The sequence below is a fragment of the Mastigoproctus giganteus genome, chromosome 3, assembly GCF_048544385.1.
Source record: "Mastigoproctus giganteus isolate SK-2022 chromosome 3, ASM4854438v1, whole genome shotgun sequence".
Lineage (NCBI taxonomy): Eukaryota > Metazoa > Arthropoda > Arachnida > Uropygi > Thelyphonidae > Mastigoproctus > Mastigoproctus giganteus.
In genome coordinates, this window is record NC_143577.1 from 238,612,788 (window position 1) to 238,636,395 (window position 23,608).

Genomic DNA, 23,608 nt, shown 5'->3' on the forward strand with positions numbered 1-23,608 from the left:
CTTCAACATCTAAAAGAGTGAAAAAGATCTCATATTTTTATTTATATATTGTTTTACTGTATTTGAAAAGTGGTAACAGAAAGAATATTTTGTCATCCAGCTGTTTTTAGCTTTTGTTTATGTTGTTGACAATAAAATACCTGACACTTAATTAATAGGAAGAAATAGACAAATTCTTGGAGGGGATGGATGAGGTAAGTAGGTTTTTTTTTGGCTGATGCTCTATAAGCTTGCTTTCTTGCATCATTTTCCACTTCTAATGCTAATACTAATATTGACACTAATTGCATTGTGATATTATTCACTGTTTTGTCTTCTCCTCCTCCTTCTTTAATAGAGCTTTACAGTTAATTAAATAACCCAACTTTGAACCCACTGTATTATAAACTAAATTAAAAACTCTGTAATCTTCCATATGATGCATTTTTCTCCCTCATCTAGGTTGATGTTACTACAGTTGTACAGCACAAAAAATAAAAATGAATATACCCAAAAGTGTCCATGCATAACTAAAAGCAATTATATTGATTGTAATAATGGTAATAAAAACAGTGTTCCCGATGATGTGTATTTATATTCAAATGCAAGCAAGTATCAGTATGGCAAGTGTGTCAACAATGCTCCAATAATTTACTCAGTGCCACAAATATTGGCTGCCTTATATATACATACATATGCAGCATCATTACCAGGATGTTAAATATACAGTCATTTTCATTTATGTAATATGAAAATTTTTGGAGAAATCATTGAGAAATAAATAATGGAAATGGGGTGCAAGAACCACCAGGTAAAATGTGTTGCAGCTTTAATAATTCACGATTTTAATACATGTAAAAACAATTACCTGAAGTGTACCCTTTATCACTCAACCTCCTCCGTAGTGGACCAATTGTATTTGGCGTAGGCGGATGCAATGACTGAGTTAAGGAAGGAAGCAACCTGGGAGGGACTGACATTAACGGAGATGATGTAGACATTGTTGTCATACTTGACAAGGAAGGATGAGATGAATTGATGGGAACTATGGCTAACTGAGATGATGGAGGAATTGATGGCACAGGTAATAATGATTTTGTGGCTTGAGGAGCCTGTAATTAATCAATTTATACATTAAAATAAAGTTAACATAACAAATTATTAACTATATCATTATGATCAAAGTTTAATTTTGTTACTTAAATCAAACCAGAAATTTAATTACTAAAATATCTATTGGTCAACACATTCTTAATATAAGAAAAGCATGTACAGTACACTTAATAAAGATCATCTAGGGATATTAGAACTGGATATACATTAAAACAGTACACCATAGAGATACTGACAATGTTAAGCTGAAATATACAGTTACATTAGATGCAGTGTAATTGGTCCCCTTGACTCCCCCTGCCCAGTGGAGGACCCGATAGTTTCACCACTGCAGTCTACTAAAACGAGATATATAAGTTCAAGATATATAAGTTCCTCAAGTTCCCCACCGAACATTGGAAACCCACCTCCCCAAACAAAGGTATTTCCCCAAGACAAAATAGTAATCTCCATAACAGTAATCTACAAGCAAACATAACTGATGAATAGATGAACTGGATGACTGTTTTCTACTCCAGCATGTCAGAAAGGCAACATGAGAAAGTAGTAGTCATGATTTGATTATCAGCAGTGACTTCATGCATTAAGAATCTTCAGGTGAAGAACCATTATGTAGCAGTGATCATAATGTATTTATGTGAAATTTATTTAAAGATCATAATGTATTTATGTGAAATTTATTTAATTTATTTATTTCCCTTTACCCTACAATCAAGGGTAAAGGGAATAGATTTCACTTTATTAAAGTTAACTATTATGGTCTTAGTCAGTTCTTAAATTCTTTTCAGCAGGTCAACTGAAACAACTGTTAACAACTGAAAATTCTAAATGGGAAGCATGTGGAGTTTATTAACTATAGAAGTTAATAAACATTTTATTCCAAACAAGGGATATATTAGTATTAGCACACAGTGCAAGGATGTTTGTTTGTTATTTGGTTTTTTAGGAGCATTACCAACTAAGGCCATATTGCTCTGGGGATATGCGGTGGTCATTTCTTGACCTTTCCACATCCTCCATATTTGGTGGTCACAGGATCGAACCCTGGTCTAATCAAAAAGCATGTGCTGCACACTGCTGCTCCTGCCCACCTGGCTACGGAGGTACCACAGTGCAAGGAAGCCAGGGGTTTTTGAAAAAAAAAAAAAAGAAGAAAAGTAAAAGTAAAAAGTAGATAATAAAAATAAACAAATTATGCACTTCCCTCCTTACATAAGTAGCTATCCAGTTGACCTTTGAATTTCTTCAAATAGTTGGCCTCAACTACCTGCAGAGACAATTTGCTCTAAATGCTCAACAACTCACTAGCTAAAAGAATATTTCCTACAATCTAGTCTAACCCTCTTCCTCTGTAATTTGAATTTATTTACTCCTAGTTTTAGAATTATTTATTTTCTTCTTCTGGTATTGGTATTGGTACTATGACAGTTGTACAATGTTCTTCTGGCCATTTTCCCTCACTATATGCTTTCAAAATCAATCCAAATAGTGATTGCTTGACTTGATCTCCACTGTTCTTTATTAATTCTGCTGTAATGTTATCTATACTAGGGGCTTTGTTGTTAGAAAGTAACTTTAAAGCTAGCTCAAATTCTTCTTTTAATATTTGATCTTATTTTAAGTTTTGTTGTTCTCCTTTCTAATCATATTTCCAAGTGTAACTACATGGTTCCACGTACAGATCCTCTATATACTTTCTCCATGTCTCTTGTTGTTCTTTTGCGTCGAGAATGACATTATCTTTTTTCATTCCTGGATTGCTCTGGAACAAATTCCATTACATTTTCTTATTTCTTAATTTTCTTGTAGACCCTATCCGTTCATCCATACTGCCTTAAGGTTTCAATTTCTTGGCATTGTTCTGTCCACCATTTATCTTTTGCTTTTCTGCATTCTCTATTAATTTCATTCTTGAGAGCATGGTAATTATTTTTTCCATCTTTTGCTTTCATATTTTTGAAGATTCTTTTTTGATCCATCATTTGAAGGATGTCTTCTGTTATCCATGGTTTTCTTTTTGCCTTGTTTCCATTTCCCAGAAATTTATGAGCTGCTTTGTTTATAGTTTCTTTAATGTTATTCCACATCTGGTCAATATTGTTTATCATACTTTCCTTATTTACCTCATTACAGCTGTTTGTAGTATTCTGGAACAATATTCTTATTTCTTCATTCTTTAGTTTTTATAGGTTCCAATGTGGGTTCAGAAAGAACTTATCTACAAAAGAAGCAATAGGAACTTTAAGATTCTTAGGCAAAAGAATGATAAACAATTTGGAATGAGCTTTTTCCTCTACTATAAAACATGGGATGTCCACAAAGATTAATTAGACTAATATTTGACTTGTATAAAAGACAAAAGGCCATCATCAGGTTAAACAGAGAATTGACAGAAACAGCAAAAATAGGAAGAGAAGTGAGGCAAGGATGCCTGCTTTCCTCAGGTTTATTTAATATATTTGCAGAATTAATAGAAAGAAAAAAGTAACAGGGTGGTTTCCCCTTGCCTTCCCTGCAGGTAGTAACCGTCACTGTCTGAGGCTGTGGTTGCTGTCATTGGCTTTTAAGAAGCTCTTCCGCCACCAGACCTAGGTCTCCCGACCTACCTTGTTGGTGACCACTGAGCAAGCTCAGTTTCACAGCGTGTTGAATATGGCCTTGCACAGTCTCCCATCAGCACCTGACCTAGTTTTCCACTGGGATTATAACCCAACCTTCTGCTAGGTTGCTCAGGTCCCAGGGTTCACTGGCGTGGAGGTGAAAGTGGGATTGGGATGGAGAGGCTAGGTGATTTTCTAGAGAAATCATGTGTTGCACATGTACACCCCTTTGAACCCTAGAATTATTTATAAAAGTAAAAATTTTGCCTTCAATCATTAAAAACCTCAATCAGATACTCTCTAAGATGCTTGGTTGCCAAGTTCTGTAACCCACATAATGTCTTTCCTTGTAAGGTCATCCTTTTGCCAATTTCGCTGTGCAAGTTGTCGATCTTTGGACACTTTCAAGAAACTCAATGTTCCCCTTTAGATGAGGTCTCCACACCTGGACACAGTACTCCAAGTGCAGTCTTACAATTGTCCTATACAGTGGAATTATGACCTCCACCATCTCTACAGGCTATTGTTCAATAAATCATCAACAGGACACCACAGGCTTTCCTGGTCACTCATCAACACTGCTCAAAAAATTTCATATCCACCCCATCTTTGGCAAAGGAAGCAAAATAACTCAGCAAAGACTTCTTGACTTATGTAAACACTAAAAGGAAGCAGTTAAATCAAATTGGCCACTCCATATCGATGGTTTTATTTTTGATGATCCTACTCAGGTTGTTGACAAACTGAATGAGTATTTTGCATCTACATTTACACATGAGAAATTCATTAGGGAAGGAGATGCTGGAGGTTTATCAAACTCTAACAGGTAGCTAAATGATTTTTAATAACTGAGAGGAAAATGGAAGAGGAATTGTTGAATTTAAACATAAGAAAGGCACCTGGGGTAGTGGATGGGATCTATTAAATTATATTAAGGGAGACAGCAAAGGAAGTAAGCAAACCCTTAGCCATAATTATGAGAGCATTCTTGGATTCAAGGGAGGTCTCCATGGACTGGAGATGTATGATTAATTCACAAAGAGGGATCAAAGGGTGATACAAGTAATTACAGACCTGTTAATTTAATTTCTGTTACAGGGAAAATAATGGAGTCACTGGTAAATGAAATAATGCAAGATCATCTAGACAAGGTAGCAATTATACTTCAGACACAGCATGGGTTTGTTAGGAGGAAATCTTTTTGACCAGTTTTATCAGTTACTACAAAGTGGTCACAAAGGAACTGGATGCAAAAAATGATTTTGATATCATATACTTGGATTTCAGGAAAGTTTTTGATACTGTTGCACATAAAAGACTGCTCCAACAATTAAAGGCAAGTTGCTGATATGGATAAAGGGATGGTTGAGTGGGAGAAGACAGAGACATGTCCACAAAGAGCAATGTCCAGTAGTAATCACTGGACATTGCTCTTTGTGAACTAATGTTATTAGTGGAGTCTACCAGAGTTTGGCATTGGGCCCATTGTTGTGGTCTATGTTTATCAATGATATTGATAAAGGCTTAATGTCCAAGTTTTCAGATGACAGAAAGGTTGGCAGGGTGGTTAATGAGAGTAATGACAGTATGTTACTGCAATAAGAACCAAAAAAATTAAGCAATGGGCTGAGAAATGGCAATTCAAGTTTAACATTGATAAATGCAATGTACTGCATATGGATAGCAGTAACCCCAGAGTAAAATACCAACTATGTGGTACTACACTCAGGGTAGTGGAAAATGAAAAAAGACCTGGGGATAACTGTGCAGTCAGATATGAAGTTCTCTGAGCAATGCAGACAGGCTGTCAGCACAGCTCATGGGGTTTTGTCAATGATATACAGGAATTTTGCTAGCAGGTATAAAGAGGTGATTATCCCATTGTATAAGCAAATGGTCAAGCCACACCTTGAGTACTGCATATAGCTTTGGATGCCTCATTTTAGGAAGGATGTAGAGTTTCTTGAGTGTGTGTACAGAAAAGGGCAATGAGATTGGTGAGGAGAACAAAGAGGTGCTCTTACCAAGAAAGGCCTCAGTTCTGCAAATCGCAGCATCCAGAGACTAAGCACCTGCGAGGTGATCTGATTGAGGTGTTTACAGCTTTCTCTCTCTCTCTCTTGCTTTCTATGGGGATTTCCAGGACTGCTGAGAGCCATAGTGAAACAAGTCAATACATGGGCTGTGTTAGGGTAACTAAGAGCAGGAACAGGTGCATGTATACTTGCATGTACACCAATGCTAGAAGTATAGTTAATAAATTTAATGAGTTTGAAGTGCTGGTCAAGACATCAAAGGCAGATATTGTTGGGATATCCGAAACGTGGTGTCACACAAATATAAGCAGTGCAATATTGGAATTTGGGGAGTACAATGTGTACAGAAAGTATAGACAGGCCAGGAAGGGAGGAGGGGTTATGCTGTTAGTTAAGAAATGCATAAAATCTAACGAAGTGCATCCAATTGACATCGGTGGACAATGCAACATTGAGTCAGTGTGGTGTCACATAAGCATTGGGAAGGGGAAAATGAGAGTAGGTGTGTGTTATAGGCCTAATGAATCTGATGAGTACAATGAGCAATTGTGCAGAGAAATAGAGTGGGCCAGTAAATTAGAATGTCTTATAATGGAGGATTTTAATTTTCCAGATATTGACTGGAACTTGTGAGTTGGTCACTCACACACTAGCAAGGCTTTTGTGGATTTATTGTTTGACTGTTTTCTACAGCAACATGTTCAAGAGGCAATCAAAAGGAATAATACTCTTGATCTGATTATCAGCAGTGATTATTCATGCATTAAGAAATTGCAGATAAAGGAACCACTGGGTGACAGTGATCACAGTGTACTTATGTAGGATTCACTTAAGGATGTAACTACCATCGAGGGTAAAGGGAAGGGCTTTTGCTTTCGTAAAGGTTATTACAGTGGTCTCAGACAGTTTTCAAATTCAATACAGTGGAATCAACTGATGATGTTACCAAAGGTAAATTCTAAATGGGAAGCCTACAAGGAGACTACTAGGCTTTTCATACCAACTAAGAAATACTGTTCAAGGTTTAGGCCTAAATGGATGTCAGATGAATTAATGAGGCTCATGGCAGAGAAGAAAAATGCATGGGATGCATATAAATTACCAGGCGACACAGAAGCTTATGGCAGATATAAGCCAATCTCTAATCAAGTCACAAAGGAGGTCAGTCACGCAAAAGCAGATTACGAGAAATATTTGGCAAAGGATGTAAAGAAACACAGCAAAGAGTTCTTTACTTATGTAAACTCTAGAAGGAAAGGGATGAATCAGATTGGCCCACTTAACATAAATGGGTTGACTATTGATGATCATGCTCAGGTAGCTGATAAACTGAATGAGTATTTTGCATCTACATTCACACATGAGGAGTTATTCAATGAGGGGAATGCCAGAAGCTTATCAAACTCTAACAGGGGGCTAAGTTATTTTGTAATAACTGAGAGCAAAGTGGATGAGAAATTTTTGAAATTAAATATAAGGAAGGCACCTGGGGTGGACGGAATCTATCCAGTTATATTAAAGGACACAGCAAAGGAAGTAAGCAAACCCTTAGTCATAATTATGAGAGCTTCCTTGGACTCAGGGGACTGGAGGTGTGCAAATGTATCCCCAATTCACAAAGGGAGTTTAAAAGGTGATACAGTAACTATACACCTGTTAGTTTAACTTGTGTTTGGGGAAATAATGGAGTCACTGGTTAAAGATGCATTGCAGAATCATCTAGAAAAGATTACAGTAGTAGTTAAGAAACAGCACGGGTTTGCTAAAGGGAGATATTGTCTGTCCAATTTTATTGGATACTATGATGCAGTTACAAAGGACTAGATGCAAAAAAATAATTTTGATATCATATAATTGGATTTCAGGAAAGCTTTTGATACTGTTGCACATGGAAGATTACTGTACAAATTTAGAGTAGTATGGTGTTTGGGTAAGTTGCTACAAAGGATAAAAGGGTGGTTGAGTGAGAGAAGACAGAGATTAGTAATCAATGGATGCTGCTCTTCGTGGACTAATGTTATTAGTGGAGTCCCACAGGGTTCAGTGTTGGGTGCACTGTTGTTTTGTATATTTATCAGTAATATTGATGAAGGTATATCAAGCTTAATGTCAAAGTTTGCAGATGATACAAAGGTTGGCAGGGTTATTAATGACAGTAATGGCAGTGTGCTACTGCAACAGGATCTCGACAATTTGGGCAGATGGGCTGAGAAGTGGCAACTGAAGTATAAAATTGACAAATTCAAAGTACTGCATATGGGTAGAAGTAACCCCAGAGGAACGTACCAACTGTGTGGTACTACACTTAGGGTGATAGAAAATGAGAAAGACCTGGGAGTGATTGTGCAGTGAGATGTGAAGTTTTCTGAGCATTGCAGACATGCTGCCAGAGCAGGTCATGGGGTATTGTCAATGATATACAGGAATTTTGCTAGCAGGGAAAAGGAGGTGATTATCCCTTTGTATAAGGAAATGGTCAGGCCACACCTTGAGTACTGCATACAGGTCTGGAGGCCTCATTTTAGGAAGGATGTAGAGTTGCTTGAGCATGTACAGAGAAGGGCAACAAGATTGGTGAGGGGAACGAAGGGGTCCTCTTACCAAGAAATGCTTAAGTTCTGCAAATTGCAGCAGCTGGAGACTAGGCACCTGCAAGGTGATCTGATTGAGGTGTATTAGGCCTTGAATGGGTTGAGCACACTGAATTCGGATGGGATTCTTCTGCTTGCTCAGATTACGAACCTGAGGGGGCATAAATTCAAATTGAGGAAAGACAGTTGTAGAATAGATGTATAGAAATTTGCCTTTAGCCAGTGAGTGGTTAATTGCAGGAATAAACTTCCATCTGATGCTGTGGAAGTTGATAGCTTAAGTAAATTCAAGGAGCAATTGGACAAACGTTTAGAGGGAATGGCTGTTTGATTTTTTTTTTTTTTGGCTGATTCTGCATAAATTCATACACACTTGCTTTTTTCCATCATCAAATGCCTATTACTATGATGTGGTCACAAAGGAACTGGATGCAAAAAATTATTTTATTATCATATTCTTGGATTTCAGGAAAGCTTTTGATACTGTTGCACATGGAAGACTGCTGTACAAATTGGAGCAGTATGGCATTAAGGGCAAGTTGCTAAAATGGACAAAGGGATGGTTGAGTGGGAGATGACAGCAAGGGATAATCAATCGACACTGCTCTTTGTGGACTAATGTTATTAGTGGAGTTCCCCAGGGTTCGGTGCTGGGTCCATTGTTGTTTTGTGTATTCATCAACAATATTGATGAGTGTATATCGGGGTTAATGTCCAAGTTTGCAGATGATACAAAGGTTGGCAGGGTTGTTAACAACAGTAAAGACAGTATGCTACTGCAAATGGATCTAGATGAGTTGGCCAAATGGGCTGAGAAGTGGCCACTGAAATTTAACATTGACAAATGCAAAGTACTGTATATGGGTAGCAGTAACCCAAGAGAACGTACCAGCTATGAGGTACTACACTCAGGGAAGTCGAGAGTGAAAAAGACTTGGGGGTATTGTGCAGCCAGATATGAAGTTTGCTGGGCAGTGCAGACGGGTTGCCAGAGCAGGTCATGGAACCTTGTTGATGATATATAGGAATTTTGCTAGCAGGGACAAGGAGGTGATTATCCCGTTGTACAAGGCAATGGTCAGGCCACACCTTGAATACTTGTGTACAGGTCTGGAGGCCTCATTTTAGGAAGGATGTAGAGTTGCTAGAGCAAGTACAAAGAAGAGCAACAATATTGGTGAGGGGAACAAAGAGGTGCTCTTACCAAGATAGGCTTAAGTTCTTCAAATTGCAGCACCTGGAGACTAGGGACATGTGAGGTGATCTGATTGACATATATAAGGCCTTGAACGGATTGAGCAAGCTCAATACTGATGGGATTCGTCCTCTTGCTCAGATTAAGAACCTGAGGGGGGCATAGATTCAAACTGAGGAAAGACAGTTGTAGAATAGATGTGTGGAAATTTACCTTTAGCTAGTGGGTAGTTTATTGCTGGAACAGACTTTCATCTGTTGTTGTGGAAGTTGATAGCTTAAATAAATTTAAGGCTGAGCTGGATAAGCATTTAGAGTGAATAGAGGAATAAAATGGGAGGTTTTTTTTTTTCCTGGCTGATGCTGCATAAGCTTGCTTTCTTGCATCGTATGCCTCTGCTAATGCTAATGCCCTCTTGTTAGCACTCCAACATGCTACTGTAGAAAACAGTTATCCAATAAATCCACAAAAGTCTTACTAGTGGATGGGATACACTTAAATAGAAAGGGTGCAAGAATTGCTGATGCTATCGAGGCAGTGTTAGGTGGGTCGGAAAACTGCTAGCTTGGGGGGAGACAAAGACCAATAGATTGACAGTAGCCACTGGCAGAGGTGAAAGAGATTCTTGCACTGCTTCTATTAGAATGAGCAGAAGCCTGAAAAACAAGATGCATGATATTTCAGAGACTGCTGGGAGCCATTGCGGTACAAGTAAACACATGGGCTGTGTTAGGATAGCTAAGAATAGAAACAGGTGCAGGTATACTTGCGTGTACACCAATGCTAGGAGTTTAGTAAACAAATTTGATGAATTTGAGGTATTGCTCAAAACATCAAAGGCAGATATTGTTGGGATATCAGAGACGTGGTGTCACACAGATATAAGGGATGCAGAACTGGAATTTGGGGAGTACAACGTCTACAGAAAGGATAGACAGGATAGGAAGGGGGGAGGGGTTATGCTATTAGTTAAGAAACACATAAAAACCAAGGAAGTGAAGCCAGTTGACATCGCTGGACAGTGCAGTGTTGAGTCAGTTTGGTGTGACATAAGCATTGGGAGATCAAAATTGAGAGTAGGAGTGTGCTATAGGCCTAATGACTCTGATGAGTATAATAAGAAACTGTACAGAGAAATAGAGTGAGCCAGTAAATCAGAGAGTCTTATAATGGGGGATTTTAATTTCCCAGATATTGACTGGAATTTGGGGGCTGGTCACTTACACACTAGCAGGGCTTTTGTGGATTTATTGGATGATTGTTTTCTACATCAGCATGTTCGGGAGGCAACTAGAGGGAGTAATACTCTTGATTTGATTATCAGCAGTGATTCTTCATGCATTAAGAATCTGCAGATAAATGAACCACTAGGTGGCAGTGATCACAGTGTGCTGGAGTGGGATTTACTCAAAGAGGTAACTACCATTAGGGGTAAAGGGAAGGGTTATTGCTTCCGTAAAGGCGACTACGATGGACTGAGACAGTATTTAAATTCTATACAGTGGGACCAACTGATGATGTTACCAACAGCAAATTCAAAATGGGAAGCATTCAAAGAACTTATCTTGGAAGCTACTAGGCTTTACATACGAACTAAGAAATATTGTTCAAGGTTTAGGCCAAAATGGATGTCAGATGAACTAATGAGGCATATGGCAGAGAAGAAAAATGCATGGGATACTTACAAATTAACACATGACACAGAAGCCTATGATAGATACAAGTTGATATGCAACCAAGTTACAAAGGAGGTTAGGCAGGCGAAGGCAGATTACGAGAAATCCTTGGCAAGGGATGCAAAGAAAAACAGCAAAGAGTTCTTTACTTATGTAAACTCTAGAAGGAAAGGGATGAATCAGATTGGTCCACTTGATATTGATGGGTCAAGTGTTGATGATCCTGCTCAGGTGGCTAACAAACTAAATGAATATTTTGCATCGACATTCACACATGAGGAGTTATTCAGCGAGGGGAATGCCAGAGGTGTATTCAACTCTAGCAGTAAGTTACAGAATCTCTTGAAATAACTGGGAGTAAAGTGGAGGAGAAATTGTTGAAGATAAACACAAGAAAGGCACCCGGGGTGGATGGGATCTATCCAGTTATATTAAAGAAGGCAGCAAAGGAAGTAAGCAAACCCTTAGCCATAATTATGAGAGCTTCCTTGGACTCAGGGGAGGTACCCATAGACTGGAAATGTGCAAATGTGACCCCAATTCACAAAGGAGGATCAAAGGCTGACACAAGTAATTATAGACCTATGAGCTTAACTTCTGTTCCAGGAAAATTAATGGAGGCACTGCTTAAAGAAGCACTGCAGGATCATTTAGACAAGACTTCAGTTATAGCTCGGACACAGCATGGTTTTGTTAAGGGGAAGTCTTGCCTGACCAATTTGATTGGATACTATGATGCAGTTACAAAAGAACTGGATGTAGGGAATAGCTTTGATATTATATACTTGGATCTTAGAAAGGCTTTTGATACTGTTTCACATGGAAGACTGCTACACAAATTGGAGCAGTGTGACATTGGAGGCAAATTGCTGCTATGGATAAAGGGGTGGTTGAGGGGGAGAAGACAGAGAGTGGTAATCAATGGACACTGCTCATCGTGGACTAATGTAATTAGTGGAGTCCCTCAGGGCTCAGTGTTGGGTCCATTATTGTTTTCTGTATTTATAAATGATATTGATGATGGTATATCAAGCTTAATGTCCAAGTTTGCAGACGATACAAAGGTTGGCAGGGTTGTCAAGGACACTACTGACACTATGCTGCTGCAACAGGATCTGGAAAGGTTGAGCAGATGGGCTGAGAGGTGGCAAATGAAGTTTAACATTGACAAATGTAAAGTACTACACATGGGAAACAGCAACCCCAGAGCAACGTATCAACTCTGTGGTACTACACTGACAGTGGTAGAGAATGAAAGGGACTTGGGGGTGGTTGTGCAGGCAGATATGAAGTTCTCTGAGCAGTGCAGACGGGCTGCAAGAGTAGCTCATGGAGTATTGTCAATGATATACAGGAATTTTTCCAGCAGGTATAAGGAGGTGATTATTCCCTTGTATAAGGCAATGGTCAGGCCACACCTAGAGTACTGTATACAGGTCTGGAGGCCTCATTTCAAGAAGGATGTAGAGCTGCTGGAACGAGTACAGAGAAGAGCAACAAGATTAGTGAATGGAACAAAGGGGTGCTCTTACGAAGAAAGGCTTAAGTTTTGCAAATTACAGCGTCTGGAGACTAGGCACCAGCGAGGTGATCTGATAGAGGTGTATAAAGCCTTGAATGGTTTGAGCATGCTCAATGCTGATGGGATTCTTCCTCTAGCTCAGAATAATCACCTGAGAGGGCATAAATTCAAATTGAGGAAAGACAGATGTAGGATAGACGTGTGGAAATTTGCCTTTAGCCAGCGGGTGGTTGGTTGGTGGAACAGACTTCCATCCCTTGTCGTGGAGGTTGATAGCCTAAATAAGTTTAAGGCTCAGCTGGACAGGTATTTTGAACGAACAGAGGGGTGAAGTGGAAGTGGGTTTTTTTTTTTTTTTTTTTGGCTGATGCTGCATAAGCTTGCTTTCTTGCATCAAATGCCTCTACTAATGCTAATGCTAATGCTAGTGGGTAAATGATTGACCTACTAGTTCCAGTCAATATCTTTAAAGTTAAAATCCCCCATTATAAGACAATCTGATTTACTAGCCCACTCTATTTCTCTGTACAGTTGTTTGTTGTACTTACCAGAGTCATTAGGCCTATAACACACTTCTACTCTCATTTTTGCTTTCAGTGCCTACATCAAACCAAACTGACTCAACATTGCACTGGACAACCATTTGGAATGAATGGAGGGATGAAATGGGTTTTTTTTTTTTTTTTTTTTTTTTTTTTTTCTGGCTGATGCTGCATAAGCTTGCTTTCTTGCATCATATGCCTCTACTAGTGCTAATACTAATGTCAACTGGATGCACTTCCTTAGATTTTATGTGTTTCTTAACTACTAGCATAACCCATCCTCCCTTCCTATCCTGTCTGTCTTTTCTGCACACATTGTACTCCCCGTATCCAAATTCTGCATCCGTTATGTCTGAGTGATATCATTAGCATTAGCATTAGCATTAGTAGAGGCATACGATGCAAGAAAGCAAGCTTATTCAGCATCAGCCAAAAAAAAAAAAAAAAAAAAACCCACTCCCATTTCACCCCTCCGTTCGTTCGAAATACCTGTCCAGTTGAGCTTTAAATTTGTTTAGGCTATCAACTTCAACAACAAGTGATGGAAGTCGGTTCCACCAACCAACCACCCGCTGGCCAAAGGCAAATTTCCGCACATCTATCCGACATCCGTCCTTCCTCAATTTGAATTTATGCCCTCTGAGGTGATTATTCTGAGAAAGATGAAGAATCCCATTGGCATTGAGCATGCTCAAACCATTCAAGGCCTTATACACCTCTATCAGATCACCTCGCCGGTGCCTAGTCTCCAGACTCTGTAATTTGCAAAACTTAAGCCTTTCTTCGTAAGAGCAACCCTTTGTTCCATTTACTAATCTTGTTGCCCTTCTCTGTACCCGTTCCAGCAGCTCTACATCCTTCTTGAAATGAGGCCTCCAGACCTGTATACAGTACTCAAGATGTGGCCTAACCATTGCCTTATACAAGGGAATAATCACCTCCTTATCCCTGCTAGAAAAATTCCTGTATATCATTGACAAGACACCATGAGCTACTCTTGCAGCTCGTCTGCACTGCTCAGAGAACTTCATATCTCCCTGCACAATTACCCCCAGGTCCTTTTCATTCTCCACCACTGTCAGTGCAGTACCGCAGAGTTGATACGTTGCTCTGGGGTTACTGTTTCCCATATGTAGTACTTTACATTTGTCAATGTTAAACTTCATTTGCCACCTCTCAGCCCATCTGTTCAACCTTTCCAGATCCTGTTGCAGCAGCATAGCGTCAGTAGTGTCCTTAACGACCCTGCCAACCTTTGTATCATCTGCAAACTTGGACATTAAACTTGATATCCCATCATCAATATCATTCATAAACACCGAAAACAACAACGGACCCAACACTGAACCTTGAGGAACTCCACTAATAACATTAGTCCACGTTGAGCAGTGTCCATTGATTACCACTCTCTGTCTTCTGCCACTCAACCATCCCCTTATCCATAGTAGCAATTTGCCTCCAATGCCACACTGCTCCAATTTGTGCAGCAGTCTTCCATGTGCAACAGTATCAAAAGCCTTTCTAAGATCCAAATATATAATATCAAAGTTATTCCCTGCATCCAGTTCTTTTGTGACTACATCATAGTATCCAATCAAATTGGTCAGGCAAGACCTGCCCTTAACAAAACCATGCTGCGTCTGAGCTATAACTGAATTCTTGTCTAGATGATCCTGCAGTGCTTCTTTAACCAGTGCCTCCATTAATTTACCTGGAACAGAAGTTAAACTAACAGGTCTATAATTACTTGTGTCAGCCTTTGATCCTCCTTTGTGAATTGGGGTTACATTTGCACATCTCCAGTCTATGGGTACCTCCCCTGAGTCCAAAGAAGCTCTCATAATTATGGCTAGGGGTTTGCATACTTCCTTTGCTGCCTCCTTTAATATAACTGGATAGATCCCATCCACCCCAGGTGCCTTTTTTATGTTTATCCTCAACAATCTCTCCTCCACTTTCCTCTCAGTTATTACAAAATCATCCAGCTCACTGCCAATGTTTACTTTACCTACATCATTCTCCTTCCTGAATAACTCCTCATGCGTGAATGTAGATGCAAAATACTCGTTTAGATTGTTAGCCACCTGAGCAGGATCCTCAACTGTTGAACCATCAATATCCAGTGGACCAATCTGATTCATCCCTTTCCTTCTCGAGTTCAAGTATGTAAAGAACTCTTTTCTGTTTTTCTTTGCATCCTTTGCCAAGGATTTTTCGTAGTCTGCCTTTGCCTGCCTAATCTCCTTTGTGACTTGGTTACAGACCAACTTATATCTATCATAGGCTTCCATGTCACCCATTAATTTATATGTATCCCATGCATTTTTCTTCTCTGCCACATGTCTCATTAGTTCATCTGACAACCATTTAGGCCTAAACCTTGAACAATATTTCTTAGTTGGTATGTAAAGCCTGGTAGCCTCCAAGATTAGTTCCTTGAATGCTTCCCATTTAGAGTTTGCTGTTGGTAACATCATCAGTTGGTCCCACTGTACAGAATTTAAATACTGTCTCAGACCATCATAGTCGCCTTTACGAAAACAAAAACCCTTCCCTTTACCTCTGATGGTAGTTACCTCCTTGAGTAAATCCCACTTCAACACACTGTGATCACTGCCACCTAGTGGTTCATTTATCTGCAGGTTCTTAATGCACGAAGAGTCACTACTGATAATCAGATCAAGAGTATTGCTCCCTCTTGTTGCCTGACGAACATGCTGATGTAGAAAACAATCATCCAATAATCATCCAAATCATCCAAAACAATCATGTCTCCAACATCTTTCTAATGTCTACATTTGATGACTTAATTAGTATTTGAAATTCAAAAAATTTATTTACCATCCTCCTAGCATTAGTGTACATGAAAGTATACATGCACCTATTCTTATTCTTAGTTATCCTAATGCAGCCCATGTATTTTACCTGTTCCATGATAGCCCCCAGCAGGCCTTGAAATTCCAAACACTCTGCTTTCCAGGCTGCTGCATGGTTCCGATAGAATCACTTTCACTTCTTCCTGTGGCTGTTGTTAACCTGTTAGTCTGTGTATCCCCAATACAACCATCAGTTTATTGTAAATAATTTGTTTTTTGTTTTTTGATATTATTTGTATAAACTTCAGTTACAGTAAATTTTATTTAATGGTCAGCGTATGAGTTTATTTATTCCTAGACATGAATTTTCCTCGACCTCAGAGGCCTCTTTCAGGATGTGTATCCCCAAACTAGCAGTTTTCTGACCCACCTGACACTGCCTCGATAGCATCAGCAAATATTCTTGTACCCCTTCTATTTAAGCATATCCCATCCCTGTAAAAACAGTCTCTCCTCTTAACAAACACAGACCACACTGAGAAAAATTCTATCCCATGAGTCTTGCAGAGTCGATCCAGGATCAAAATAATCAAAATGGCTCTTATCATATACTCCTTCTTATCATGTGAGTAGAATTGCAAACACTTTCAAATTTAATCCTAACTTGTGAGTTTTCTCAACGTTGCTCTATGCTTGTTAAGTAAGTCCTCAGATCTCCTACTCTTAATATCACTAGTGCCAACATGTACAATAATATCACCTTTTGTACCCTCAAAAGATGACATCTGCTCTACAACACCATCTACTTTCCTCTAGTAGACATATACACTGGTCCTATTCCACTTATCCTTTTTGCACAATATATTTCCCTTATAATAACTACCTCCTGTGGGGCACACATTCTGCCCTGGAGATTTGTGTTCCCTGTGTTGCCTGATGCACAAGTGTAAGTTCTGAGACCTGGATGGGCCCCCAATTTAATTCTTTGGAGGGCATCCACCCTGTTCTTCAAGCTTTTATAAATGCCTGTCAGGATGCTAAGTTTGCATCTAATTTCCTCACACTCTTTGCACCCAATGTACCTGTTCCAGATAGGTACTCAAACATCAAACAAGTAGAACATTTTTTTAGGCACTGATTCATAGGAGAAGCTCTCTTCAGTTCTTCCCCGAGCCACAGCACTCCCACTACTTTGAACCCTTTTCTTTGCTGCTCTAGTCTGAGGCATGATTTCTGTTTAAATTCAATTTAATTTGAGAATACTACACTAAACTGATAGGTACCTAAATGCAATAATAACACTACTCTTTTCACTGGTTATGCAACAATAATAGTATTACACTAGCACGTTTACATTATTATATATATATATCACAATATCAAATTTATGTGTATTATCTATACTGTTACATTTGTAAAGTTATAAATTAGTTATAACAGATAATAAAATTATCTATTAATTAAATTATCTTATCTAACAACAAAAAAATATACCAACATATGTGATTAGAACTTTAAAGCTATCTATTTTCCATAATTAAAACACCACAATCCCACTACCATGCACTACACTACAAATTACTAGTTGACATTGTTCAAGATATAAATATTATTCAACTATTCAAATATTGTTGAATATTGACTGTTATAAACATTGATATTGTTCAACCTAAATGAATGTCAGATGAACTGATGAGACTAATGGAACAGAAGAGAAATGCACAAGAGTATTATAAATTATCATGCAACACAGAAGCCTACAATAAGTATAAACTTGTCTGCAATCATGTCATTGAGTGTGTAAGGCAAGATAAGGCAGATCACGAGAAGTCTCTGGCTAAGAAATGCAGCAATGAATTCTTTGCATATGTTAACACTAGAAGGAAAGGGTTTGTTATTTGGTTTTTAGGAGCATTAGCAACTAAGGCCATATTGCTCCGGGAATATGTGGTGGTCATTCCCTGACCTTTTCGCATCCTCCGTATTTGGTCGTGATGGGCTCGAACCCCAGTCTAATCAAGAAGTGTGTGCTACGCAATGCTGCTCCTTCCCACCTGGCTATGGAGGCGCCAGAAGGAAAGGGATAAATTACATTAGTATATCAGTTATGGATAGAATAACTATTGGTGGTTCTGTTCAAGTTGCTGAAAAACAATAAATATTTTGCTTCTGCACTCATGCACAAAATGTTTAGGGATGGCAATACCAGAACTATAGCTAGATGATTCTGTGATAACTGAGAAGAATGTGGAAGAGAAATTAGTGAAGCTAAGAGTAAATAAGATACCTGGATCTGATGGAATCTATTAAGTATATTAAAAGAAGAAGCAAGGGAGGCGAGCAAACTTTTCACCATAATTACAAGAGCATCCTTGAATTTAGGAAAGGTCCAAATGTTTTTCATATTCATAAAGAGAGATAAAAAGGCAAAGTGAGTAATTACAGACCCATGAACTTGACTTATGTTCCCAGGAAAATAATGGGAGTTGCTGATTAAAGAGGTAATGTGGGGCACCATCTTGACAAGAATATAGTTTTATGGAACTCATGGCATGGATTAGTTAAGGAGAGAACTTGTTTGAGCAATTTGATTAGCTACTATGATTGTAGTCACAAAATAACTGGATGCAAAAAATAATTTTGACATCATATACTTGATTTCAGATAAGTTTTTGATACTGTTCCACGTGAAAGGTTGCTATACTGGGGCAGCGTGGAGTTAGGGGTAGTTCACTGCTATAGATAAAGGGATGGTTGGGTGGCAAGAGATAGACACACACACACTTGCACTACAGGTATTACTGACTCCCTCGGGGTTCACTGCTGGCTCTGTTACCGCTTTCAATATTTATTAACAATACTGATGAAGGCATCAAGTTTAAGGTCCAAGTTTGTTGACAAGACAATGGTTTTCAGGGTGGTTAATGACAGTAATCAGGGTATGCTACTACAACAAGACCTGAATAAATTAGGCAGATGGGATGGAAATGGCAACTGAGGTTTAATGTTGATAAATGCAAAGTATTAAACTTGGATAGCATTAATATGCTATCCAAGTTTAATGATAATATTGGTCAAAGTAACTCTTGCACATACCTGAAGAGTTCTTATCTGTTACCCCAACTGGACATATTATCTATATGTTCTTGGGGCAGAAACGTTTCAAGTGAGCAGGTAGCTAATGCCAGGGAAGAGAGCCTAAAAATCTTCAAGGGTTGTGTTAGGGTAGTTAAATATACAAGAACAGTAAATCTTAATTGTTTATATAGTAATGTTAGAAGTGTCGTCAATAAAATGAGCGAATTCGAACTGCTGGTTAAAACAAGTAACGTGGACGTAATAGGGCTTATGGAGACATGATGCCACCTGGAAATTGGGGATGATGAGTTTCAGTGCTTGTATGATGTATTTAGGAAGGATAGGGTAGATAGAAGTGGTGGTGGGATAACGCTTCTTATCAGAAGCAGCCTGAGTGTGACGATAGCTTTCCCGGATTCAGACGTTTCACATGCTAGTATAGAATCTGTATGGTGTGAGATAGTTGGAAACTAAGGTATAATGCGAGTAGGAGTAGTCAACAGACCAGGTGATTGTGAAGATTATGATGAAAGCCTGTACATGCAAATGGAATGGGCAAGTAAGCATCAATGTCTTATTATGGGTGATTTCAATTTGCCTCTAATTGATTGGAGTAAATGGGAAGGAAACTCGACGTGGGGAACAAAATTTTTAAATCAACTAGATGACTGTTATTTGTATCAACATATCAGGGAAAGTACTAGAGAAAAGAATATCCTAGACCTCATCATCACCCATGAATCAGATGACATAACAGGGCTGACAGTAGAGGAACCAGTATCAGGAAGTGATCACGGAGTTCTACGGTGGATGATGATGAGAGGTAGCAGCAGTAAAAGGCAAAGGAATGGGTTTTAATTTCAGAAAAGGAAATTACGATGCCTTAAGGTACTACATGGCCTCTATTAACTGGGTAGATATCGCACAGAGAATGAATACATTTGAACTGTGGTATGCTTTTAAAACATTAATCACAGATGCCTTGAATGCATATTTACCATTAAAAAAATACTCCACGAGGAGGGTTCCAAGTTGGATGAATAGTGAAGTTGCCACATTACTTGAGCAGAAAAAGATGGCATGGAAAGGTTACAGAGAAATAAAAAATACTGAAGCCTATAACAGCTACAAGATGATCTGTAATAGAGCCACAGAAAAGGTTCAACAGGCAAAGGCAGTTATGAGAAATCACTAGCAAACAGAGCAAAGAGGGTGGGGGGGAAGGAATTCTTCACATATATAAATGCCAAGAAGAGCAGGACAAACCAGATCAGACCTTTACGTAAGAGAAAGGGGACAGTATTAAATACACCAGCTGCCATTGCAGATGAACTCAACAGTTATTTTGCATCGATATTTACAAATGAAAAACCTTTTGTGGCAATGGGAAATTGTGGGAGCGAAGTTGAAAAATATGTAATTAATGATATTGAAATTATTTAATGAAAAAACTCTCAAGCCTACAGGCCAGTAAGGCTCCTGGAGTTGATGGAACATACCCTATAATCTTAAGGGAGGCAGCAAGTGAGTGCATTGAACCATTGAGGCTAATTATGTGAGCATCACTAGACTCTGGGGAGATTCCATTGGATTGGAAAAGTGCCAATGTATTTCCCATTCATAAGGTGGCTCTAAGAGTGAAGTGGGAAATTATCGACCTGTCAGTCTGACTTCAGTGGTAGGGAAATCATGGAGGCAATGATCAAGGGTGGAATTCAGGATCATTTAGATTGAACTGAAATTCTCAAGGATACTCAGCATGGTTTTGTAAAGGGAAAATCATGTTTAACAAATCTGGTTCGCTATTTTGAAAGGGTCACTCACGAGCTGGATTTAGGGAATAATTTCGACACTGTTTATTTAGATTTCAGCAAAGCTTTTGACTCAGTCCCACATGAGTGGTTGCTTTATAAGCTGGAACAGGTTGGAATCACTGGGAAAATCCTTAGATGGATAGCAGGAGGCAGAGGGTTGTGATAAATGGCTATTCCTCAGATTGGGTTGATGTAAGAAGTGGGGTTCCCCAAGGATCAGTATTAGGACCACTGTTGTTTTTAATTTTCATAAACGACATTGATGAAGGGATAGAGGGCGTGATGTCTAAATTTGCAGATGATGTTAAAATTTGTAGAGTAGTTAATGATCACTGTCAAGCTGAGCTTCTTCAGAGAGACCTAGATAGACTTCAGGAATGGTCAGAAAAATGGCAGCTATGCTTTAATCCAAGTGTAAGGTATTACACCTGGGAAACAGTAATCCCAAAATAACGTATTCACTTGGTGGAGTTCAACTAAACCCAGTACTGGAGGAAAGGGACTTGGGTGTTACTATACGGTCAGATATGAAATTCTCTGAGCATTGTAAACAGGTTGCAAGGAAGGCCCATGGTGTCCTATCGATGATCTGTTGAACTTTTGCAAGTAGAGATAGGGACATGATAATCCCATTATATGAGGCTTTTGTTAGACCACACTTGGAATACTGTGTTCAAGTATGGAGACCGCACCTAAAGAAAGACATTGAGCTTCTTGAAAGGGTGCAAAGACGGGTAACTCACCTGGTGAGATCGGCAAAAGGGCGTCCTTATGAAGAAAGACTTCGAATATGTGGGTTGCAGAGTTTGGAAACCAGACACCTTAGAGGAGATTTGATTGAGGTATTCAAGGCTCTGAGAGGTATCAGTAAAATGAATGAGGATGAAATTTTCAAGATTATAAATGATGCTAGAACTAGGGGACATAAATTCAAGTTACAGGGGAAATGTTTAGATTGGACTGCAGGAAGTTTTATTTTAGCCAGCGAGTTATAAATTACTGGAATAAGTTGCCTACGTGGGTGGTAGAGGCTGACAGTTTGGGAAAATTCAAAGGTCATCTGGATTGTACCTTCAGGTGAGGGAAGCACATAGGATGATATATTTAATTTCCTTTTCTTTTATTAATTATTATTTTATTTATTTTTTTTATATCATTGTTTTATTCGCGTTTCGGTTTTTTTTTTGTTTTTTTTTTTTGGCTGGTGCAGCATAAGCCATAGGCTTTCTTGCACCATGCGGCCATTACTAATACTAATACTAATCACAGAATAACATACCAATACCAATTGGGTGGTAAATTAAAAAACCTAGGGGTAATTTTGGAGCTGCAGATGGAAATAGCATACAGTGCAAGAAAGTCTGAGGCTTTTGCTGCACTGGTTGGGGAAAAAAATACTAAGTAGATAAGAAAATACAAATTATTTGCTTCCCTCCTCATGTAGGTAACTATCCAGTTGATCTTTGAATTTATTCAAACTGTCAGCCTCAACTACCCATGAAGGCAACCTATTCCAGCAATCAATGACTTGTTGGCTAAAAAAAACTTCCCACAATCTAGTCTAAACCTCTTTCCCTGTAATTTGAATTTATGCCTACAAGTTCCAGAATTCTCTATAACAGTGAAAATTCCACCTTCGTTCATTTTACTAACCCCTCTCAGAGCCTTATAAACCTCAATCAGGTCACCTCTGAGCTGCTTGGTTTCCAAGCTCTGGAAGCCCACATATTCAATCTTTCCTCATATGGTTGCAGGGCTGTGCAAATGGGGGGGTGCATTGGATGCACTGTGCCAGGGGCCCCCAATATAGGGGGCCAATCAAGGGAGCCATCAAAGTCTCAACATAAATAAATGAGGCTCCTTAACCCCTTTTGCATCCGGGCCCCCAAGTACATTTGCACAGCCCTGATGGTCGCCCATTTGCTGATCTCGCTATGTGAGTTGGCCATCTTTGGACCATTTCAAGAAGCTCAACGTCTTCTTCCAGATTAAGTCTCCATACTTGAAAACAGTATTCCAAATGTGGCCTTACAATTGCCTTATACAGTGGAACTATGACCTCCATATCTCTGCAAGATAATGTTCAATAAATCATTGAAAGAACACCATGGGCTTTCTTGGCTGCCTGTTTAGATTGTTCAGAAAACTTCATATCTTCCTGTATTATAACTCCCAGATCCCTTTCTTCCTCTACTGTTTTCAGTTCAACCCCACCAAGTGTATAATTTATTCTGGGGTTGCTATTCCCCAAGTGTATGATCCTGCATTTGCTGCATTAAACTTTGTACAGTGTGACATGAAGTATCTTGAGTAGTGCACACAGGTTGTTAGAACAGCTCATGGGGTTTTGTCGGTGATATTTTGCCAACAGTGACAAGGAGATGACTATGTTATTGCATATGGCAATGACTAGACTATCTTGAGTACTGCATGCAAGTCTGGAAGCCTCATTTCAATAAGGATGTGGATCTATTATAATGAGCAAAAAGAAAGCAACAAGATTAGTCACAGACACAAAAGGGTACTCTTACCAAGAAAGACTCCAGTTCTGTAAATTGCAGTATCTCCTCCTAATCTAAAAGGTCACTAACCACAAGCAAGCAATAGTCCTTCTACAACAGTGAAGTCTGTATCCTCCATGTGAAC

At 38.9% G+C, this 23,608-nt stretch overlaps 1 protein-coding gene across 1 annotated transcript in view; it reads right to left on the reverse strand.

Moving 5' to 3' along the window:
* The window catches only part of LOC150088921 (forkhead box protein P1-like), a 405,171-nt gene that overhangs the window by 70,148 nt on the left and 311,415 nt on the right, over positions 1-23,608 (reverse strand). Inside the window, exon 9 of the mRNA XM_090370955.1 lies at positions 848-1,091. Within this exon, the coding sequence (XP_090227081.1) occupies positions 848-1,091 (244 nt within the window). The remainder of the gene's footprint in view (positions 1-847; positions 1,092-23,608) is intronic.